Source organism: Grampus griseus (assembly GCF_964374135.1).
Source record: "Grampus griseus genome assembly, chromosome: 14".
Classification (NCBI taxonomy): domain Eukaryota; kingdom Metazoa; phylum Chordata; class Mammalia; order Artiodactyla; family Delphinidae; genus Grampus; species Grampus griseus.
In genome coordinates this window covers 4,899,938-4,919,810 of record NC_139008.1, presented here as the reverse complement: position 1 = coordinate 4,919,810, position 19,873 = coordinate 4,899,938, and the positions used below count along the sequence as shown (strand labels likewise).

The window sequence follows — 19,873 nt, the reverse complement described above, 5'->3', positions numbered from 1 at the left end:
CTGAAAGATTAGGTGTATTTTTGATGCGATGTTACACATTAATTTGCCTTTAGCTGACAGGTGGACGCTCCCTACCGGCACTGATGGAGGATCTGCAATACTGGTTCCTGAGGGCAGATTCTGGAGTCGTGTCCAGGTAGCTGATCAGTTCACCTTCAAGATTTGGAAACTCTGCTATGCGGTCATTGGAAAATGGGCCATCATACACACGCCCATTCTTAAAAGTTAATCGGCCCTGCAGAGAGAAAAGTAACTTTTTGCAGCTTAGGAAAACCGTTTTTAGAAAACCATTGGTAGGGACTTCCCTGGTGGTCCAGTGGTTAAGAATCCCCCTTCCAATGCAGGGGATGTGGGTTCGATACCTGGTCGGGGAACTAAGATCCCACATGCTGTGGGGCAACTAAGCCCGAGCGCTCCAGAGCCTGCGTGCCACAACTAGAGAGCCTGTGTGTCCCAACTACTGAGCCCGCGTGCCCTGGAGCCTATGTGCCACAATGAGGACCCAATGCAGCCAAATAAATAAATAAGTATTTTTTAAAAAATTATAGAAAAAGGAAACCATTGGTAAACGTACATCAATATCTTTTTCAAGGGTTTGGAGGCTTCTGTTTGCTTGTTAAGATCTGCACTTAGTCCACATACAGTCAGGCTCCTGGAGTCTCTTGTTACCGTGTAGATCCTCTCTCCTCTCCCCGATCCCCCTTCTCTCCCCTCACTGTATCTGCCCCACAACCTCTCCCCAACTTTAAGCACCCCTAGGTCACAGAATGTGGCTTATTAAATATGCTGATGACAGCAGAGGTGCCTCTCACAGAATGGGGACTCTCTTGATATTTATCACACCCAGGCCAGTGGTTGGTCTGACTCAAAGGTGGGCAAATGACCCCCAGTTCAGCTCAGTGAAGCTAAAGATGTTTGTGGAAAACTTCTCCAAAAAGAGTTTCTTGTCTCCTTCTACTTAGTGGGGTATGTAGACGTGAAGCCTGGAACCACAGCAGCCATCTTGCAGTCATAAGGGAGGGCAGCATAACTGTGAAGCTGACATGGTAGGAGACATGGATGGATGGAGGAGAAACCCCGACGTCATGGAGCTGCTGAATCAAAGCAACACTGAAACCCACATTATTCTTTATCATTTATGGAAGATTAAGCTAGATTTTCTGTTACTTGCAACCAAAACCACCCTAACATACACACACACACACCAGACTAATTAAATAACCTCTAAATACAAAGGAAATTGATATGTTAGAAGTTATTTTAGAAGTTATGTAATCATCTTAACAAAACAGTAAGTTATCCTATGCAAAATGGATAATGCACTTTACTAGACAGAGAATGACATGCCTTTACATAACCTTTAAAATGTAATCTTCACAGGTCTGTACTCACCATGCCATGTTTTTTATTGGCAACCCATTCTCCCTCATACATGGCTCCACTGGCATAGTAGAACTTTCCATAGCCATGACGGTATCCATTCACAAACTCTCCCACATATTCATTTCTCAGAGGATACTGGGAGTAGGGGATTCTCTTTAGAAACCATGTGTGTGTGCCAAAACCATTCTGAAAAGAAAGCAAACTTCCATGAGAAATGCTCAAAATGTTTCCTCTTTTTACCCAAATCCATTTAAAATTAGGTATGAATCAAATACAGGGACTCATTTGAAGGGGCAAGGAGCATGCATGATGGAGTCTCACAAACTTGGGTTCAGCCTCAGCTCAGTTATTTACAAACCAGCCCTTTGACATAAGGCTAATTAGTTCTGCCCTCTGGGTCTCATTTATAAAGGGAAATAACACCTACCACAGGTTGGATGTAATAATTGAAAACAGTGTATATAAAGTGCCTGGCTTAATATTATTTTAAATTTTAATTACTTTTAACATACAGATTGATAAAAATATTCCCTCCTCAATCCCACATTCCAGAGGTAACTACTAGTTGGGTTTGAAATTCATCTCTCTTTTTCCCAGGCACATACAATCATACTTAATCAACATATTACATACATATATAAAGACATACACAATTTTTTCAACAATGGAATGTTTCTATATATACACCATTCTTTTTTTTTTTTTTTTAACCCTATCTGACTTTATTCATTGTTATACAAGCTTACACAGCTTGGATATATATACCATTCTGTAAATTCTGGGTATATACTGAAGAGAAATGAAAGCAGGGAATCGAACAATGTGTACACTCATGTTCATAGCAACATTTGCAACAGCCGAAAGGTGGAAGCAACCCAAGTGTCTGTTGAGGAATGAATAAACAAAATGTGGTCCATCCATACAACGGAATATGATTCAGCCTCAAAACGGAAGGAAATTCTGACACATGCTTACAGCATGGATGAACCTTGAAGACAGTACGCTAAGTGAAATAGGCTATTCACGAAAGGACAAATACTATATGATTTTACTTAAATGAGGTATCTAGAAGAGTCACATTCACAGAGACAGACAGTAGAATGGTGGGTGCCAGGGGCTGGGGGGAGGGGGAAGTGGGGAGTTATTGTTTAATAGGTACAGAGTCTCAATTTTGCAAGGTGAAAAGAATTCTGTGGATGGACGGCGGTGACGGCTGAACACTGGAATGTACTTAACACTGAACTATATACACTTAAAAATGGTTAAGATGGTAAGTTATATGTGTATTTTACCACCATTAAAATTAAAAAGAAGAAAACAAAGTTGGAGTGGCCATATTCATATCAGAAAAAGTAGAGCTCAGAGAAATAAAAATCACCAGGGTTCAAGAATGACATTATAAAATTATAAAAAGGGTCAACTCACCAGGAACACATAACAATCCTAAACGTGTATACATGTAACAACAAGCTGTCAAAATATACGAAGCAAAAACTGATAGATCTGAAAGGAGAAACAGACAAATCCACAACTACACTTGGATACTTAAACATGCTTCTCTCAGAAATGGATAGAAAAAGTTGACAAAAAATGAGTAATGATATAGAAGATCTGAACAACACTATCAACCAACTTGATCTAACTGACATCTATAGAAAACTCCACTCAACAAAATCAGAAATACACATCACATTCACCAAGATAGACCAAAATAAACCTCAACATACTGAAAAGAAATGCAATTATAGACAGTATGTTCTCTGACCACAGTGGAATTAAACACACACAAAAAACAACAGAGACGTATCTGAGAAAATACCCAAATATCTGAAAATTAAACAACATACTTCAAAATAATTTATAGGCCAAAGAGGAAGTCATGGGGAAATTAGAAAATATTTTGAACTGAACAAAACTTAAAAAACATGATATATCAAAATAAGTGGGATACAGATAAAGCAGTGCTAAGAGGAAAAATTGTAGTATTAAATGTTTATATTAGGAAAAAAGAAATGTCTCAAATCAATAGAGCATCCATACAACTCTAGGAAAAGAGCAAATTAAACCCAAAGCATGCAGAAGGGAGGTAATAACAAGAACAGATATCAGTTATTTTGAAAAACATCAAAGAAAACAAAACTAAAACTGGCTCTTTGATCATTTTAATGAAATTGATACATCTCTAGCAAGACTGATGAAGGAGAGGGAAAGCACAAATTACTAATAGTAGAAGAAAGAGGGACCATCACTATAGATCCTATATATATTAAAAGAATAAGGTAATGTTATAAACAACCTTGTGCCAATAACATTAACAATTTCTATGAAGCAAGCAAACTCCTTCAGTATAACACAAACTTCCACAGCTTACTTAAGAAGAAATAGATAACCTGAATAGCACCTTATCTACTAAAGAAATTGGTTTTATAGTTAATATGTAGTTAATTTAATCATCCCACAGACAACTCCAGGCCCAGAAGCCTTCACTGGCGTATTCAACTATACGGCTAAGGAAGAGAGAATGCCAATGCTACCAACTTCCAAAAACTTGAAGAGAACACTTCCCAATTCATTTGATGAAGCTGACATCACCCTGATTACCACAAGCTGACAAGATGTTATAAGGAAATAATACTATAGATCAATATTCCTCATGAACATGGACACAAAAATTCTCAACAAAATATTAGGAAATTAAACCCAGCAAGATATAAAAAGGATAATATCATCATGACCAAGTTGGGTTTGTCCCAGGAATGCAAGATTGGCTCAACATTTGAAAATCAATTAATCTAACTCAACCAATCAATAGACCAGAGAAGAAAAACCACATGATCATCAGACTGGAGGCAGAAAAAGCACTAGACAAAATTCAACATCTATTCATGATGAAAACTGTTAAGCAAATTAAGAATTAAAAAGTGCTTCCTCGGGGCTTCCGTGGTGGTGCAGTGGTTGAGAATCTGCCTGCCAATGCAGGGGACACGGGTTCGAGCCCTGGTCTGGGAAGATCCCACATGCCACGGAGCAACTGGGCCCGTGAGCTACAACTACTGAGCCTGCGTGTCTGGTGCCTGTGCTCCGCAACAAGAGATGCCGCGATAGTGAGAGGCCCGCGCACCGCGATGAAGAGTGGCCCCCGCTTGCCACAACTAGAGAAAGCCCTCTCACAGAAACGAAGACCCAACACAGCCAAAAAATAAATTAATTAATTTTTAAAAAAAGTGCTTCCTCAACCTGATAAATGATAGCTACAAAAAACCTACAGCTAACATCATGCTTGATGAGAGACTGAATTCTTTCACACTAAGATCAGGAACAATGTGAGGATGTCCACTCCCTCCACTCCTAGTCAATATCACAAAACATCCTGGAGGTCTTAGCCAGTGCAATAAAGCAAGGGAAAAAAATGGCATACAGATTAGAAAGAAACATGAAGTTGACTGTATTTGCAGGCATGGTTATCTAGATTAAAAAGTCCTAAAGAGTCTACAAAAAAGCGACTAGAACTATTACGTGAGTTTAGCAAGGTCCCCGATTAGTAAGTTAATATATAAGATGTCATCAGAAAATCCTAGCTATATAAACTATATAAAATTAACCATAGAAAGCTTTCCTTTCCTGTGCAGGAAATACATAGCTATTTATTTATTTATTTAATTTATTTTTGGCTGTGCTGGGTCTTCATTGCTGTGCGCAGGCTTTCTCTAGTTGCGGTGAGCAGGGGCTACTCTTCCTTGTGGTGCGCAGGCTTCTCATTGCGGTGGCTTCTCTTGTTGCAGAGCACAGCTCTAGGCACGCGGCCTGCAGTAGTTGTGGCTCGCAGGCTCTGTAGTTGTGGCACACGGGTTTAGTTGCTCCGCGGCATGTGGGATCTTCCTGGACCAGGGCTCGAACCTGTGTCCCCTGCATTAGCAGGTGGATTCCCAACCACTGCGCCACCAGGGAAGCCCAATACATAGCTTGTAAAATGTAAATAGTGTGTGTGCTTCCTGACTGTCCTTTGTGGTTTGTGAGAAGTGCTGATTGCAATATGTCTTCAGGAAATGCCAAAATTGGGCCCCATGCCCCCCACTTCAAAGCAACTGCTGTAATGCCAGATGGTCAGTTCAAAGATACCAGCCTATCTGACTACAAAGGAAAATATACTGTGCTCTTCTTTTACCCTCTTGACTTCACCTGTGTGTGCCCCACGGAGATCACTGCTTTCAGTGACGGGGCAGAAGAATTTAAGAAACTCAAATGCCAAGTGATTGGTGCTTCTGTGGATTCTCGCCTCTGTCTCCTGTCATGGATCATCACACCCAAGAAACAAGGAGGACTGGGACCCATGAACATTCCCTTGATATCAGACCCCAAGCGCACCATTGCTCAGGACTATGGGGTCTTAAAGGCCGATGAAGGCATCTCACTCAGGGGTCTTTTTATTATTGATGATAAAGGTATCCTTCGACAGATCACCATAAACGACCTTCCTGTTGGCCGTTCTGTGGAGGAGACACTGAGACTAGTTCAGGCCTTCCAGTTTACGGACAAACATGGGGAAGTGTGCGCAGCTGGCTGGAAGCCTGGCAGTGATACCATCGAGCCTGATGTGCAGAAGAGCAAAGAATATTTCTCTAAGCAGAAGTGAGCGCTGGGCCATTTCAGGGCCAGGCTGCAGTAGGTGGCCATGAGAACAAAACCCCTTTTGTACTACTGTCATGCTTGAAACACAAGACTTTACACTCAGCCCAGATGTGGTGTGGGACAGGACAGGCCCTTCCTGCAGGGCTTGGGGAGGCCAGCCTTTCTTCCTCTGGAGGGAACGGCCTGAGCTGTATTATGGGGCAGGCAGACTGATGTGTATGGTAGTAGGATATCACTTTTGGTCTTTTGTAGCTTTATTAAACTTGAGCTGAGACCTTTCTGATTCTTCATTTTAGGTGGACATTAGCCTTTGAGTGTAAGAGGAATTTACTTTTTGCTTTCCCTCTTTAGGGGAAAATGAGGTGTGAGAGTGCCTCAGAATCAGGAAATTATATTGAGGGGAAATGCAAGTAGATACAGGGAATGGGCCTTGAAGCAAGGTCCATTTCGCCGTATCTGGAGAAGAAGAGCAAGGCCTACTACAGTACTGGCCAAGGCACTGCAATTTACGCTATAGGCTGGGTTGCAAGTTAAGAGCCCAGTGAGATTACTGGCATTTACTTTTACACTACTGGGAGGGCTGTATGAAAACCTGAGGCTTGGCCTCTTCTGAGAAACGCCTGGTACTGGTTCTGTAAAAAGATCAGAGTTAAGAGGCTTCAGTGCCTTTGGAACTAAAAGGGGGAGGGGGAGACGAACACAGCGCTGGTGTTCATAGGGGAGGCTGTCTGTGTCAAAAGCACGGTGCTGAGCACCTCTTGGCTTCCCTGGGTTTCTATCCTTGATTTAAGGGTAGTTCTTATCCCCATATCATTGTCCTGAGGGAGGGCTGTCAGTGGGGCAAAGGTGGATTCCTCCTGGGCTCTTGAGGCTAGGGCAGACTCAGGACTGAGAATCCTTCTGTATATCACGTGGTGCCCTTCTAGACACCTTCCAGACACGGCTGCCCCAGCCTAGCTACCCCTCCAGCATTCAGACAAGCCAGAACTAGGAGCGGTGGTATGGGATTCCCGGGGCCTTCAATAATAGCTTATTATAGGCCGGGCACTATTTCGTATTTATTCAGTCTCCATAAGAACCCTCTGAGGCAGGCACCTTTATTTAGGGGACAGTTGCTTCTTAAGCCCTGTCACAGGTAGCATCTGGAAGCACTGCAGAGAAATGGCAACAGGTAATAATCCCAGATCCCAAGGCAGTTGGCAAGTCTGGATCTGCTTTGGTCTTTTGACCAAACTTCAAATTTGAGCCTTGTTATCTTCATTTAAGATCTCTACTATAATTCTTTATCAAAAATGATCACCTTGTACCCAATAAAATCTTGTCTAGCCAAGTAAGTCCAAAAAAACAAATAAATAAAATGTAAATAATAGTCTCAGTCCTCCCAAGAGTCACGTGACTTATGAATTTGCCAATGGAAGAACCTCGCTTGGGTGGGAGACCTCTAGAGAAAACTAAATACTAATAAAATAGCATTAAAAAAAAAGGTCAATTTAGCCATAAAAAGAATGAAATAATGCCATCTGCAGCCACATGGATAGATCTGGAGATTATCATACTAAGTGAAGTCAGAAAGAGAAAGACACCCTATGATATTACTTGTATGTGGAATCTAAAATACGACACAAGGGAACGTATCTACAAAACAAAAACAGACTCACAGACACAGAGAACAGACTTATGGTTGCCAAGGGGGAGGGGAGGGCGGAGAGGGATGGATTGGGAGTTTGGGATGAGCAGATGCGAACTATTATATACAGAATGGATAAACGACCAGATCGTACTGTAAGGCACGGGGAACTATATTCAATATCCTGTGAGAAACCATATGGAAAAGAATATGAAAAAGAACATATATACATGTGTAACTGCATCACTTTACTGTAGAGCAGAAATTAACACAACAGTGTAAATCAACTATATGTCAACAAAATATATATTTTTAAAAAAGGCTGATTTAGGGCTTCCCTGGTGGCGCAGTGGTTGAGAGTCTGCCTGCCGATGCAGGGGACACGGGTTCATGCCCCGGTCCGGGAAGATCCCACATGCCGCGGAGCGGCTGGGCCCATGCGCCATGGCCGCTGAGCCTGCGCGTCCAGAGCCTGTGCTCCGCGGCGGGAGAGGCCACAACAGTGAGAGGCCCGCGTACCGAAAAAAATAAAAGAAAAGAAAATAAAAATAATAAAAAGGCTGATTTAGACAAGTAATCATAATGTGAGTTTGTGAGTTTCTAAATTTAACACAGCTTGAATTTCAGATTACCGTGCAATACCCTACACCAAATACTTCATGGGCTGAGGATCAGCAGAGCCCCCACCTCTGGGCGTATTCCGCTCAAACCAGCTAGCACAGTACCTGGGCCCCCTGCTCCCAATGACCCGTGTACTCTTCGTTAGTTGTCAGCCACCTCATCCGGCCTTCCCCATGACGCACGTTGTTCTCCCACTGACCTTCATATATATTTCCAGATTTGTAACTAGGACAAACAAAAATTAAAAACAATCAGTTATCTCATGTACAACATTTACCTTTAAGACTTTCTTAAACTTTCTCCCTAAATACCTCTGAAGAAATCCAATCCTTGTGCCCATACAATCTTCCCTGTATTTAAATTCAATGAATAGGCATGTGGTCCATATGAACAATCATCTGGGTGGGGGGGGGTGGACAGAATAAATCACTTTGTAAAAACTTCTGATTACTTAATAAGGTGACAGTGGGTAAGATTAGTGTTTATAATCTTTTTAAGTAACTCCCTATAGTATTATGATTGGTTAATATTTTGCCCCCAAGTATTTTAATCCTTAAAATATTTGGCTCCTTCAGCTCGATCTAAAATCAAGTCGATATGTCAACATCCCTCAGAAAATATGAAACTAACAATGGAGACCCGTGATTAACATAGAAAACAAAGGGAGGCAGTTTCTATGTATAATAAAGTGAAACAGTATGATTAGCTATCATATTTAATATGGTGTTTTTCTAAATTTTCCGAAGAATACTTCATCCCTGTTGAGATTATATTGGGGTTAATTTAAATATTCCACCCTGCTTATATAGAAAACGTGTTCTCTGTAAGTTCTGCACCTTATCTTTAAATAGCCTATGTGAAAGTTATTTGGGCCCAAGAACGCTTTTCGCCAACACCCCAAACATGGGGGGGGCGGCGGATACCTACCGCCTTATCCCCCAGCCCTTTCTGACGTTGTGCACCCAGTCTCCCTCGTACCAAGAGGTACCCTCTTGATTGTAACAAATGCAGCCCTAGAACAAAGAGTAGCATTTTTTTAATAAAATCATCAAGCCTTATAAAACAAATGCTTTTTTAAAGGTAAAGGTTAAAATGTATGATTTTAAGGAGTCTAAATGATGCAGAAAATGTCATCCTTAGGTAAGACATATAACCCGTGTTATGTTTCTGGTTTGTGATTAAGAATACTGCAAAGTGCCCACCAAGTGAGAATGAGATGACAAATCAGTTACCCCTGAATAGCAAAGTGTCACATACGGGATGAAACGACTACATCCATTACACTCGGTATAGTCAGTAATTATTTGTCAAATAAGTACCTAAAGAAATCCTATTTTGTCGTCTCCTAAAGTGAAGAGTAGTACCTTCCTTATAACTGAAGCTCACTCTCTTTTATGTACCAAAACCAGTTTGTTTTATCCATTTTGACGTCTTACTTTACTGCCTCTGAGCATAAGTGAACACGGCATAATTTTTCTTTGACGATTCCTTTAAGGGAGTGGGAGTAGCCACTGTGCAAAGCATTTGGATCTACGGTAAATGGCCTGAAATTGCTTGTTTATTCACTGGTTTATTTCTGTGTGTGTGTGTGATTTTTCCATCTTCTTCCTCATTATCACACTAACTTGTTCCTTCTCGCAGCCATCCTGGTGCCTCTATATAGAAGTCACCATCCCCAACTCCCCCAAATATCTGAACTGACCTGCTCTGAGCTAAAAGACAAAAAACAGAATGCAGAACACAAGGGAACAGTCTAAATCTGAGTAAGGTGATAATTATGAAGATAGACTTTTTCTTTTGACATTTTCTAAAAACAGTGCTACAGTATTTTATCATCCTATATAAAAGTGAGACAATAGTACCAAAAACAGCAACCTCGCTTCAAAGTACCTATAACCTACATTGCTGGTGAGAGTGTAAACTGGTTTAGCCAGCACGGAAAAGTTTGGTGGTCCTTCAAAATGCTAAACATCAAGTTACCGTAGGACCCAGCAATTCCACCCCTAGGTATATACCCAAAAGAACTAAAAACAAGTACTCAAATAAACCTTTGCACTCACAGTCATAGCAGCACTATTCACAGTAGCCAAAAGATGGAAACAGCCCACATGTCCATCACTGGATGGATGGATAAACAAAATGTGGTCCATCCATACAATGGAATATTACTCAGCTGTGAAAAAGGAATGAACTACCTACAACACGGATGAACCTCAAAAACATGATACTCAGTGAAAGAAGCCAGGCACAAAAGGTCACATATTGTCTGATTCCATTTATACAAAATATTCAGAATAGGTAAACCCATAGAGTGAGAAAGCCGATCGGTGGTTGCCCAGGGCTGGGGAGGTGGGGAGTAACTGCCTAATGGGTATGGGGTTTCATTTGGGGATGATGAGAATGTCTGGGGACTAGATAGAGGTGGTGGTGGCACAATACTGTGAATGTACTAAATGCCACTGAATTGTTCACTGTAAAATGGTTAATTTCACATGATGTGAATTTCACCTCATTAAAAAAAAAAGTGAATATACCCTTCACAGCCCCCCCACCTCCTGCTCTCTGTGTTTGCACATCCCATTCGTAGCCGGGGGTCGCGCGGCCGCCTCACCCACCTTGCCGTGCCTCTTGCCGTGGCACCAGTGGCCGATGTAGCACACGGGCAGCGTGCTGCACTTGAACATGCCGAATCCGTGTCTTATGCCGTTGACCACTTCTCCTTCGTAGGTGCTGCCATCCGGCCATGTGTAGACGCCACGGTTCATGGGGATGTTTTTCACAAAGTCCCCCTAGGCCAAAATGGTCATCAGTGTGGCAGAAAGAAGGCAGTGGAGAGATCCCTCATCTTGTGGGCTGCTGGAGATGCGGATACCACGCCGGTCTCTCCTCCCTTGGAAACGGTTGAATACCCCCTCCAGCTCCCACCCACCTCCTCCCGTCTCTACACATCCCATCCTCCCACACCTGGTCCCTCCACCGGACAGAAGCCCAGGCGGAATGAGCTATCGGGAAAGCTGTGTGCAGACGAAGCTCGAAGAAGCCAGCAGGTGACGTGGTACAGTGGTGGCTCCCAAGCCTGGCCTTGAGAATTTCGGATTCTGGAACCCGCCTTGGAGGCGGCTAATTCACCGGGTTCCAGTGTCACCCCCAGGAGATGCTGACGATTAGCCAGGCTCAGGGATCACTGGTGGAAACCCTAATATACTGCAGACACACCAGCCAACCTCCTGCCCCAGGATGAGCGGCCAGCACGCGGTGCCCCCCACACCTCAGCCCAGAGGCATCGGGTTCTTTTCCAGGAACATGAACTCCTGAAGGCGAGGGCCCAGCAGAGGTCCCAAGAGGCCAGCCAACCTCCCAGAGGATGCTTCTGTGAGAGCCTGAATCCTGCCCATAAACCCTCCCCTGACTGGGTGTTTGTGTGTCTGTGATGGGGGTGGGTCTGTGTCTGCAAGAATGAGCCCCACCTGACCTTCCAGAGCTGATGAACCAGAGGTCCAGGCCAGGAGGTGGGGCTTGGGGGCAGGGGGGAGTTTCCCGGGAAAGACTGGCCTGAAACGGCAGTCGGGACACAATCCTCTGGCCGCCCTGGACCTCGGCTGTTCTTTCCGCTCCGTGACAATGAAGGTGGACCCTCCCCTCGCTCTTCCCCAGCCTCATCTCCCACTGCCCAGTCCACTTAGCTGCCCACCTGGCCCAAACGTGCCTCTTTCCCTAACCTGGCTGTTGTTTGCATGTGAGCCTTATATCCCCTGCTTTAAATACTTTCATTACGACTTAGGAACACCATCGCGTTAGCAGCTCTGCAACTGTGATTTTCAGGGCAGCGCTTCAGGCCCACACGCACTGTAGAGGCACCGGTCTAAAAATACGCATTCCCTAACCCGGCAAGACCGTTAAGTGAGGCCCAAACGCAGCACAAGCAGCCAGTAGAGATAGCTACCTCTGAGTGAGTGGGTATGGTTTGGTCTCTAAAGAAAAAAGGTACAGAAGAGAGTGTATAACAAACTATTTACAGGGCTCCCCTGGTGGCACAGGGGTTAAGAATCCGCCTGCCAGTGCAGAGAACACGGGTTCGAGCCCTGGTCCAGGAAGATCCCACATGCCGAGGAGCAACTAAGCCCGTGCGCCACAACTACTGAGCTTGCGCTCTAGAGCCTGCGAGCCACAACTACTGAGCCTGCGTGCCACAACTACTGAAGCCTGCGTGCCTAGAGCCCGTGCTCCGCAAGGAGAGAAGCCACCGCAATGAGAAGCCCGCGTACCGCAACGAAGAGTAGCCCCCGCTCGCCGCAACTAGAGAAAGCCCACGCGCAGCAACGAAGACCCAACGCAGCCAAAAATAAATAAAATTAAATCTTTTAAAAAAAATAAACAATTTGTGTTTGCAAAAAAATGGGAGAGGCTGAAGAATACCTCTAGAATATACAAACGAAACTGGAAACTGGTGACAATTTATAGAGGGTCCTGCGGTAACAACTAACTTGTCACCTCTGTTCTTTGGTTCTATGGATTTTTTTTTAACCCATGTGTTGAGTTACTTTTATGAAACTAGTATGTTTAATTGTGGGAACCTGACCATTAAATCACATAATTCACTTAGAACTATAACATACTATACGCTTTACCTCATATTTCAATCCATCAGCCCAGACGTAAGTCCCCCGTCCATGCATGAGTCCTTCTGAAAACATACCCTTTGAAACAGAGCAACAAAGCGTTAGGCCCAATCTTGATTTACAAAACTGCCACCCAGGGATTCAGCTTTTAAAATGGAAACAAGTTCGACAAATATGCTTGTCCAGTGTTCAGCTGGGAGCTGGCAACACACTGGCGTCTATCCTGTTCTAAAAAGGATCTGAGTAGGAGTCCAAAAAAACCCAGTTCCCTAAAACTGGCACTAGGCGGTGCTGCGCAGTTGTTAAAACTGAGCTGTAAATTCAGGCTTCCTCACCTAATTAAGCTGTTGGAAAACTCTAGAGTTCAAAAGAACTCATATGCTTTGGGCTTTGCATTTCAAAGTTTAAGGGTCTTTTGAAAATTATTTAGACTAGATTAAAACCATTATCTGGATATCAGAAATTATGACATTTGTCAACGTCACACTTTGTTTTCCCTTACTGGGAATTATCAGAACGTGTGAGCGTGTGTGTGTATTGACACCAACACAAGTATACATAATGTACGGTTGTCCATATCATTCACTTAGAGTATCTATCGTTAATGTATAGGAACTAGTTGTTAAAAATTTCACACACCTGAATGTCGCAATGCAATCAGAGAAAACGCGTATAACATTATACCCACTCCTTCCTCGGAATCACTTCTTTAGAGGAGGTGGTGAGCTCAGGGGTTGATGACTGGAGAGAACCGAGAATCTATGTAAACAGTGCCCTGACGCAGCGGTTCTAGACTCGACTGTGCATCAGAGCCACCGGGGTGGGGGGAGGTGAAAGCACAGATGACTGGGCCCGCCCTGCACACTGGAGATCCTGATTCATCACCAGCTGTGGGCTGGGGCCCAAGAATTTGTACTCTGCACAAATTCCCAGGTGCTGCTGCTGGTCCCTGGGAACATGCTTTAAGAACCACTGCCTTAACTTCACTAGCGAGAAGGTCTGTTATATCATCCATCCAGGTGAACCTAGCCGCACATCAGGCAGGGCTGGCGCTCAGGGAAACTGGGGGCAGCCAGAGAGCTTCCAACTGCAGGCTGAGGCTCTCGTCTGGATTATGGAATCAATCGTCGTCGCAAGAAGCAGAGTTTTGTTTTGTTTAACAGAGTATTGATAGAACAGAAGGGATCGCGCTTCAGCTACACGCGAAGGGCAAGTGTTTCGTGAAATGTTTGTTTTCAAGTTTTCTCTTTAGGAAATTGCGATCTAAACATGTGACCAACGCAGGTCTGACCCCTGTGGGTCGTGGGGCTACTGGGTCGTTCCACTGGGTTTGCCTCCTTCACCGTTTAAAGGAGATCCAACGGATGATGACTTTCAATCGCAAGAATCTGAGTCTAAAGAAAATATGCAAAGTTTACAAAGCAGGTAGCTGGCAGCGAGGAAGGGGGCTTCTCCAGAAATAAAGGGGTGTTTGCCTCTCATTAGTGGGAAGGGCAAGGCTGCCTGGCCAGGCTTGAGCTACCAGGTGACTGCATACCTGAGGACACCCAGGGTTAGCAGGAGCTGTGATCACATCCTCAGCAGCCCGGGAGGGGTTTATCCCATGTGGTCAAGCACTAGGTATCTTTGAATGGTATACACACTGGTGCCTTGTAGAAGTACCACAGCGGTGAAGGAAGATTCTCATCGGGATAAAGAAACACTACAAAGGCCAGAACTGGCAGAGGCCAGAGGGACAGTCATTTTAATGAGTATCATCCAGTCATAATAAATGGCATGGGGTTTTTTTTTGTTTTGTTTTGTTTTGTTTTTGGCCAGCTGCATGGCTTGTGGTATCTTAGTTCCCCGACCAGGGACTGAACTCAGGTCCTCAACAGTGAAAGTGCAGAGTCCTAACCACGGGACCACCAGGGAATTCCCATAAATGGCATTTTTAAGAGCTTTTATAACACAGGAAAATGAACATGTTATGTTAATGGGAAAAATCAGGATACTGAAACCTGTGCCTTTTGACCTCATCTACAAAAATCTGTTCCTATAACAAGCACACGTTTCCTGGATAATCTGAACGAACGGATGAATGACTACTGCCACTGTAGCATCATTGATAAAGACAAAAAATGAAAACACCCCAAAAGTATCTAATAATTATGGCATAGCTCTGAATGGTAAATTAGAGCACTGTGTAATATTTTAAATAATTATGGAAGAGGGAATGGGAATTCAGTGCTTAATGGGAACAGGGTTTCAGTGTGGGATGATGAAAAAATTCTGCAGATGACGGTGGTGATGGTTGTTCAACAATGTAAATGTACTTAATGCCACTGAAACTAACACTTAAAAATGGTAAGTTTAACGTACATTTTATCACAAACAAACTTTTAAGTTATGGAAACCATACATTAATACAGCAATGTATTCATAACCGAAAAAAGATTCAAGGTGTTATCTACAAAATTAATACGCCCATGTAAAAACACTGATCCATCCATTCAAGAAATAAAAGAGGGGGGCTTCCCTAGTGGCGCAGTGGTTGAGAGTCCGCCTGCCGATGCAGGGGACATGGGTTCGTGCCCCGGTCCGGGAAGATCCCACATGCCGTGGAGCGGCTGGGCCCGTGAGCCATGGCCGCTGAGCCTGCGCGTCCAGAGCCTGTGCTCCGCAACGGGAGAGGCCACCAAAATAAATAAATAAATAAATAAATAAAAGAGGAACTTCCCTGGTGGTCCAATGGTTAAGACTCTGCACTTCCACTGCAGGGGGCACGGGTTCGATCCCTGGTCGGGGAACTAAGATCCTGCAAGCCACGTGCCCACCCTCCCCCCCCAAAAAAAAAAGACACAGCAAATTGAAAACATTTATGGCAAAAGGATGCTGGGATTTTTACTCTTTGTTTTTTACTTTAGAGACCTTAATGTTGTTTGTACAAAATAAAACTTGGCAAAAGGAAAAAATCTAAAATGACTACTTTGTACTAAAGTGGTCATGTTTTTACCTTAAAATATGTCTCAGGGTTCAAACTAAAATCAGCATCAAGTACTTCCAATTGCTTTTGACGAATCAGTGGACTTTCTGAAGATGCAAATCTAAAATTATCACCCTGCACTGTCTGCCCTGCCCAGTCCCAAAAGGTATAACTCACGTGGTAGGTACAGCCTCCTTGAAAGATGGCAAAGCCTTCTCCCTCATACAGTCCACGGACTTTTTCCCCTTCGTAGCTACAATGAAACAAAGCTCAAGGCAATGAATCATGTGAGCACACCTCAGTGACTGTGTGTTAAAGTACGTAATGAACATCAATGAAAAAGTACAAATACCTCACATTCACTCAATAAGCATTCCCCGCCGAGGACCACTGTGTGCCTGCCCCCTTCTAAGTACCAGGGCTGCAACTGTGAACAAGTTCCTGCCCTTGGGAGTTTATGGTTCAAAGAGGAGAGACAGTAAAAAGGAAACAAATGAACAAGATAATTCTAGATCACGTTCAGTTTTTGTGAAAGATATGATCAGGGAATGTGATCAGGAGTAAGGAGACGGCTACTTATAACAAAGAACCTGGAGAAGAAGAGGATCCCCAGGAAGAGGAAACAGCAAGTGCAAAGGCCCTGAGGCAGGAAAGAGCCTGCCGGCTCAAGTTCAGCTGCACAGCTGGACCACACTGAGTAGGTGAGCAATGGATGGGAGGGAGACCAGGGGAAGAAGAGGCTGGGCCGTGATAAAGACTTGCTATAAAATCGAAAAGCTCTAAGAGGAATCATGAGAGGGTTTTAAGAGGTGGGTTGGACAAGACCAGATTTACGTCTTAAAAAGATCACTCCAGCTGCCGTGGAGAACGGACTGTGTGTGGGGGGAAGCTAACTGCTGGGATGGAGTAGTGAGAGGGGAGAGAGATGGAGGCGTATGGAATATTCTGGACAATTTTCTGTCTGGGGTGATGAAAACATTCTGAAAATGGGTAGTGGGGATTGTTGCATGACATGGTGAGTGTATTTAATGCCTCTGGATTTATACTTAAAATGGTTAAAATAGTACATTTTATGCTATGTGTATTTTACTACGATAATATTTTTAAGATATATTCCGGACATAGAACCAACAGGGCTTGCTGACGTGCTGCCTTTGGGGAACAGAGGTACCGAGAACAGCACCCAGATTTTTAGTTCAGCACCGAATGGATAACGTGTGATGTGTCACCTAGCTTGCCTCTAGGCTCTGAGGTAAGTGAGGTGGAAAACAAATGGACCTGTGACAGCTATGACCACACTGGGATTATTCCAAGAATCCAAGGAAGGGTAAACATTAGAATACCTATAAATATAATTCATGATATCGGCAAATCAAAGAAGAAAAACCATGTTTATATCAAGATGCCAGAGAAGTATGATAACATTCAGCAATCATTTTTTAAAAATTCTAATTAATGGCAATCACTATGGAAAACAGTATGGAGGTCCTTAAAAAAACTAAAAATACAGCTACCATATGATCCAGCAACCCCACTCTTGGGCATATATCCAGAAAAGACAGAAATTCTAATTCAAAAAGATACATGTACCCCCATGTTCATAGCAGCACTGCACACAACAGTCAAGCCAGGGAGGCAACCTGTGTGACCACTAGGCGGTTGGCAATGACAGAAGCTGACGTCCGAGACTAGGCTGTGAAGGACACCGAGGCTCCCAAAGCTTGCTCGCTCTCGATCACTCCCCAGGGAAGCCAGCTGCCACGCCGGCAGGACATTCAAGCAGCCCTGCGGAGACAGCCCATGCGATGAGGAACTGAGACTGACGGCCGCCCCAGGGAGCCACTGCGAAAGACTGTCCAGCCGGTCAAGCCTTTAGACGAACCCTGGTTGACATCTTCGCTGAACCTCATGAGATCCTAACCCAGTACCATCCAGCATCCAGCAAAGCTGCTGCCAGACTCCTGAGCCCCATAAACGACGTGATATTTATTGCTTTAAGTGTCATGTTTTGGGGTAACTTGTTACATAGGTAATTAATACAAGGAGTGATGTAAACCAAGTCAGCATTAGGAAGGTAAATCTATGAGGCGTGGGGAGAGAGGCTAGAAGCAGGGACTCTTGAGGAAGTGAGTCCAATGGCCCAAGCAAGAGGTATGAAGACAAGTCTGTGCGTAGCGAAAAGGATGAATGAGAGAAGCACGGAGGAAAAAGAAACACAAAAGGCAGGGGTAGGGAAGAGATTAGTTCTGTGACTTGGAGCTTGGATGCCCTGATAGAAACAGGGACCAAGGGAGGAGCCAAAGGCTGCGAGAGAAACAGCAACGTTTAGAGGAACCTTCTAAGGTGCGAATACTCATTTATTTCCCCTCATTAAGAACCTGAGGCTCAGAAAGGTTCGGCGATGGGGTTGATGTCCTAGAGCTAAGACTCAAATCCAGATCATGGTACTTCAAGTCCTGCAGTCTTTGCGTTGAGACACAGAAAGTTTGAAGTCCAGTGGACGATGTCCACTAGGGAGGTAAAAATCTGAACCTAAAACTCTTGGAGAGAGAACAGTGCTAAAGACATTGATGTTTACCGTCGTCTAGGGAGACGGAAGTAAAGCTACAGTAAAAGATTATCAAGAGACAGAGAACAGAGAGCATGAAAGTTGTAGAAAAGGGAGCATGGACGATGCAGCTCATTAAAATCACCTTTCAAAAGCAAAAAAAAATCACCTTTCTACTATGAGTTTGGTCAGAATGGGCTCTTCATACTGGGTGGTATCTTCATACTGGGTGGTATCTTCATTCCGCAGATCATCATTTTTGCACTCTCTCTCGAGTTCTGGTTCTTTGAGCTGCATGTCCAATGGTGGCACAGCACCTGGGGGCATATCTTGCCTAGCAGCATTGCCATCTTGTTTGGGAAACTCTGTATGATCGGAGACAGACGAGGGAGAGCAGGCCAACTTATCCCCTTTTTTATCTGCTCTTTTCTTTTCTTTCACCATTGCCTTTAGAAGACCTAAGGTTTGCTTTATATAGGTAAGTATCAAATGACTCCTTTGGTTGAAAGCTGTTTGTTTCAAGGCGTTGATGAGTTTTACCTGAAAAATAAAAATTATGTCTCGTTTTACAACCCCAATGTCATTATCACTCTTTTCCTACAGCCTGAAAAATTAATTACAAGTATCGAGTCTCACCAGTTTATAAAAATATTACTTCAATATTGCATTGGTTGCTTCCTAAAATTTTTAAAATTGGAACCACCATCTACCACTTCTTTCCAAATAGTGCTCCGGTAAGAAGAGCAATCCTGTGTGTGAAAAATACCGACTTAACCTCTGAAATCTTACATGCCACCAGTTCGTACTTTAAAAGCCCGTCTCTTCGTGTGTCAGCATGGCAAAGTGCTCATGAGCTGCACTGCCCCTTCCCAGCTGTTACCTGAGGTCCTTCTGCTTCAGCTGTCAAACAAGAATAACAGCACCTTGGTCTGGTTATAAGGATGAGATGATGCACAAAATCCCTACGGATCAGACAGTGTGCACAATCAATAATGAAGTGATTATTTTTTCACTTTCCTGTTTTTGAACTTGAAATCATCGGCTACCTACTCCCTAGGACAGCACTGCCAGGGTCAAGCAAAAAATCTTGTGCTAATTATTTGCCCAAGGTCTTAGAGCTGAGGCACAGGGCTCCAAAGCCACAGTTTCTGTGGCCTTCCCAAACTGGCCCCACTGAAGACGCCCCGGTGCATCGAGCAGGACGCACAGGTGAGTCCCGGAGTGCAAGGCAAGGTCATGTCCGTCGCGGCGCAACCACGGCCTGGGACCCCGGGACCCCGCGGGGGCGCTCACCTCGCTGGGGACGCCGTGGGACTCTGCCAATCCCAGACGGAAGCGGCGCGGCGACCTGATCCTGCCGGTCTCCAGGCAACCGCAGGCCCCGCCCCGCTCTTAAACGGGCCGCCGAGCGTGCTCAGCCCTTAAAGCAGAGCGCTGAAGCTTGAAGCACCTGACCGGGGTTTTCCCAGCTCTACTAATTG

The 19,873-nt window shown here is 44.1% G+C and overlaps 2 protein-coding genes across 2 annotated transcripts in view; one reads left to right on the top strand and one right to left on the bottom strand.

The window, feature by feature from the left end:
• Positions 1-19,306, bottom strand: part of RSPH10B (radial spoke head 10 homolog B) — a 38,638-nt gene extending 19,332 nt beyond the window's left edge. Inside the window, exons 1-8 of the mRNA XM_082669991.1 lie at positions 18,562-19,306; positions 16,022-16,097; positions 12,889-12,957; positions 10,876-11,049; positions 9,188-9,273; positions 8,365-8,485; positions 1,393-1,569; positions 76-235 (exon numbers count right to left, since the gene is read on the bottom strand). Coding sequence (XP_082526117.1) covers positions 76-235; positions 1,393-1,569; positions 8,365-8,485; positions 9,188-9,273; positions 10,876-11,049; positions 12,889-12,957; positions 16,022-16,097; positions 18,562-18,836 — 1,138 coding nt within the window. The 5' untranslated portion in view covers positions 18,837-19,306. The remainder of the gene's footprint in view (positions 1-75; positions 236-1,392; positions 1,570-8,364; positions 8,486-9,187; positions 9,274-10,875; positions 11,050-12,888; positions 12,958-16,021; positions 16,098-18,561) is intronic.
• On the top strand, positions 5,379-6,233 carry LOC309832178 (peroxiredoxin-1-like). Its single transcript, XM_082669815.1, has one exon. The coding sequence runs from the start codon at positions 5,417-5,419 to the stop codon at positions 6,014-6,016; it is 600 nt and encodes a 199-aa protein (XP_082525941.1). The 5' UTR covers positions 5,379-5,416; the 3' UTR covers positions 6,017-6,233.
• Positions 19,307-19,873: the final 567 nt, after the last annotated feature.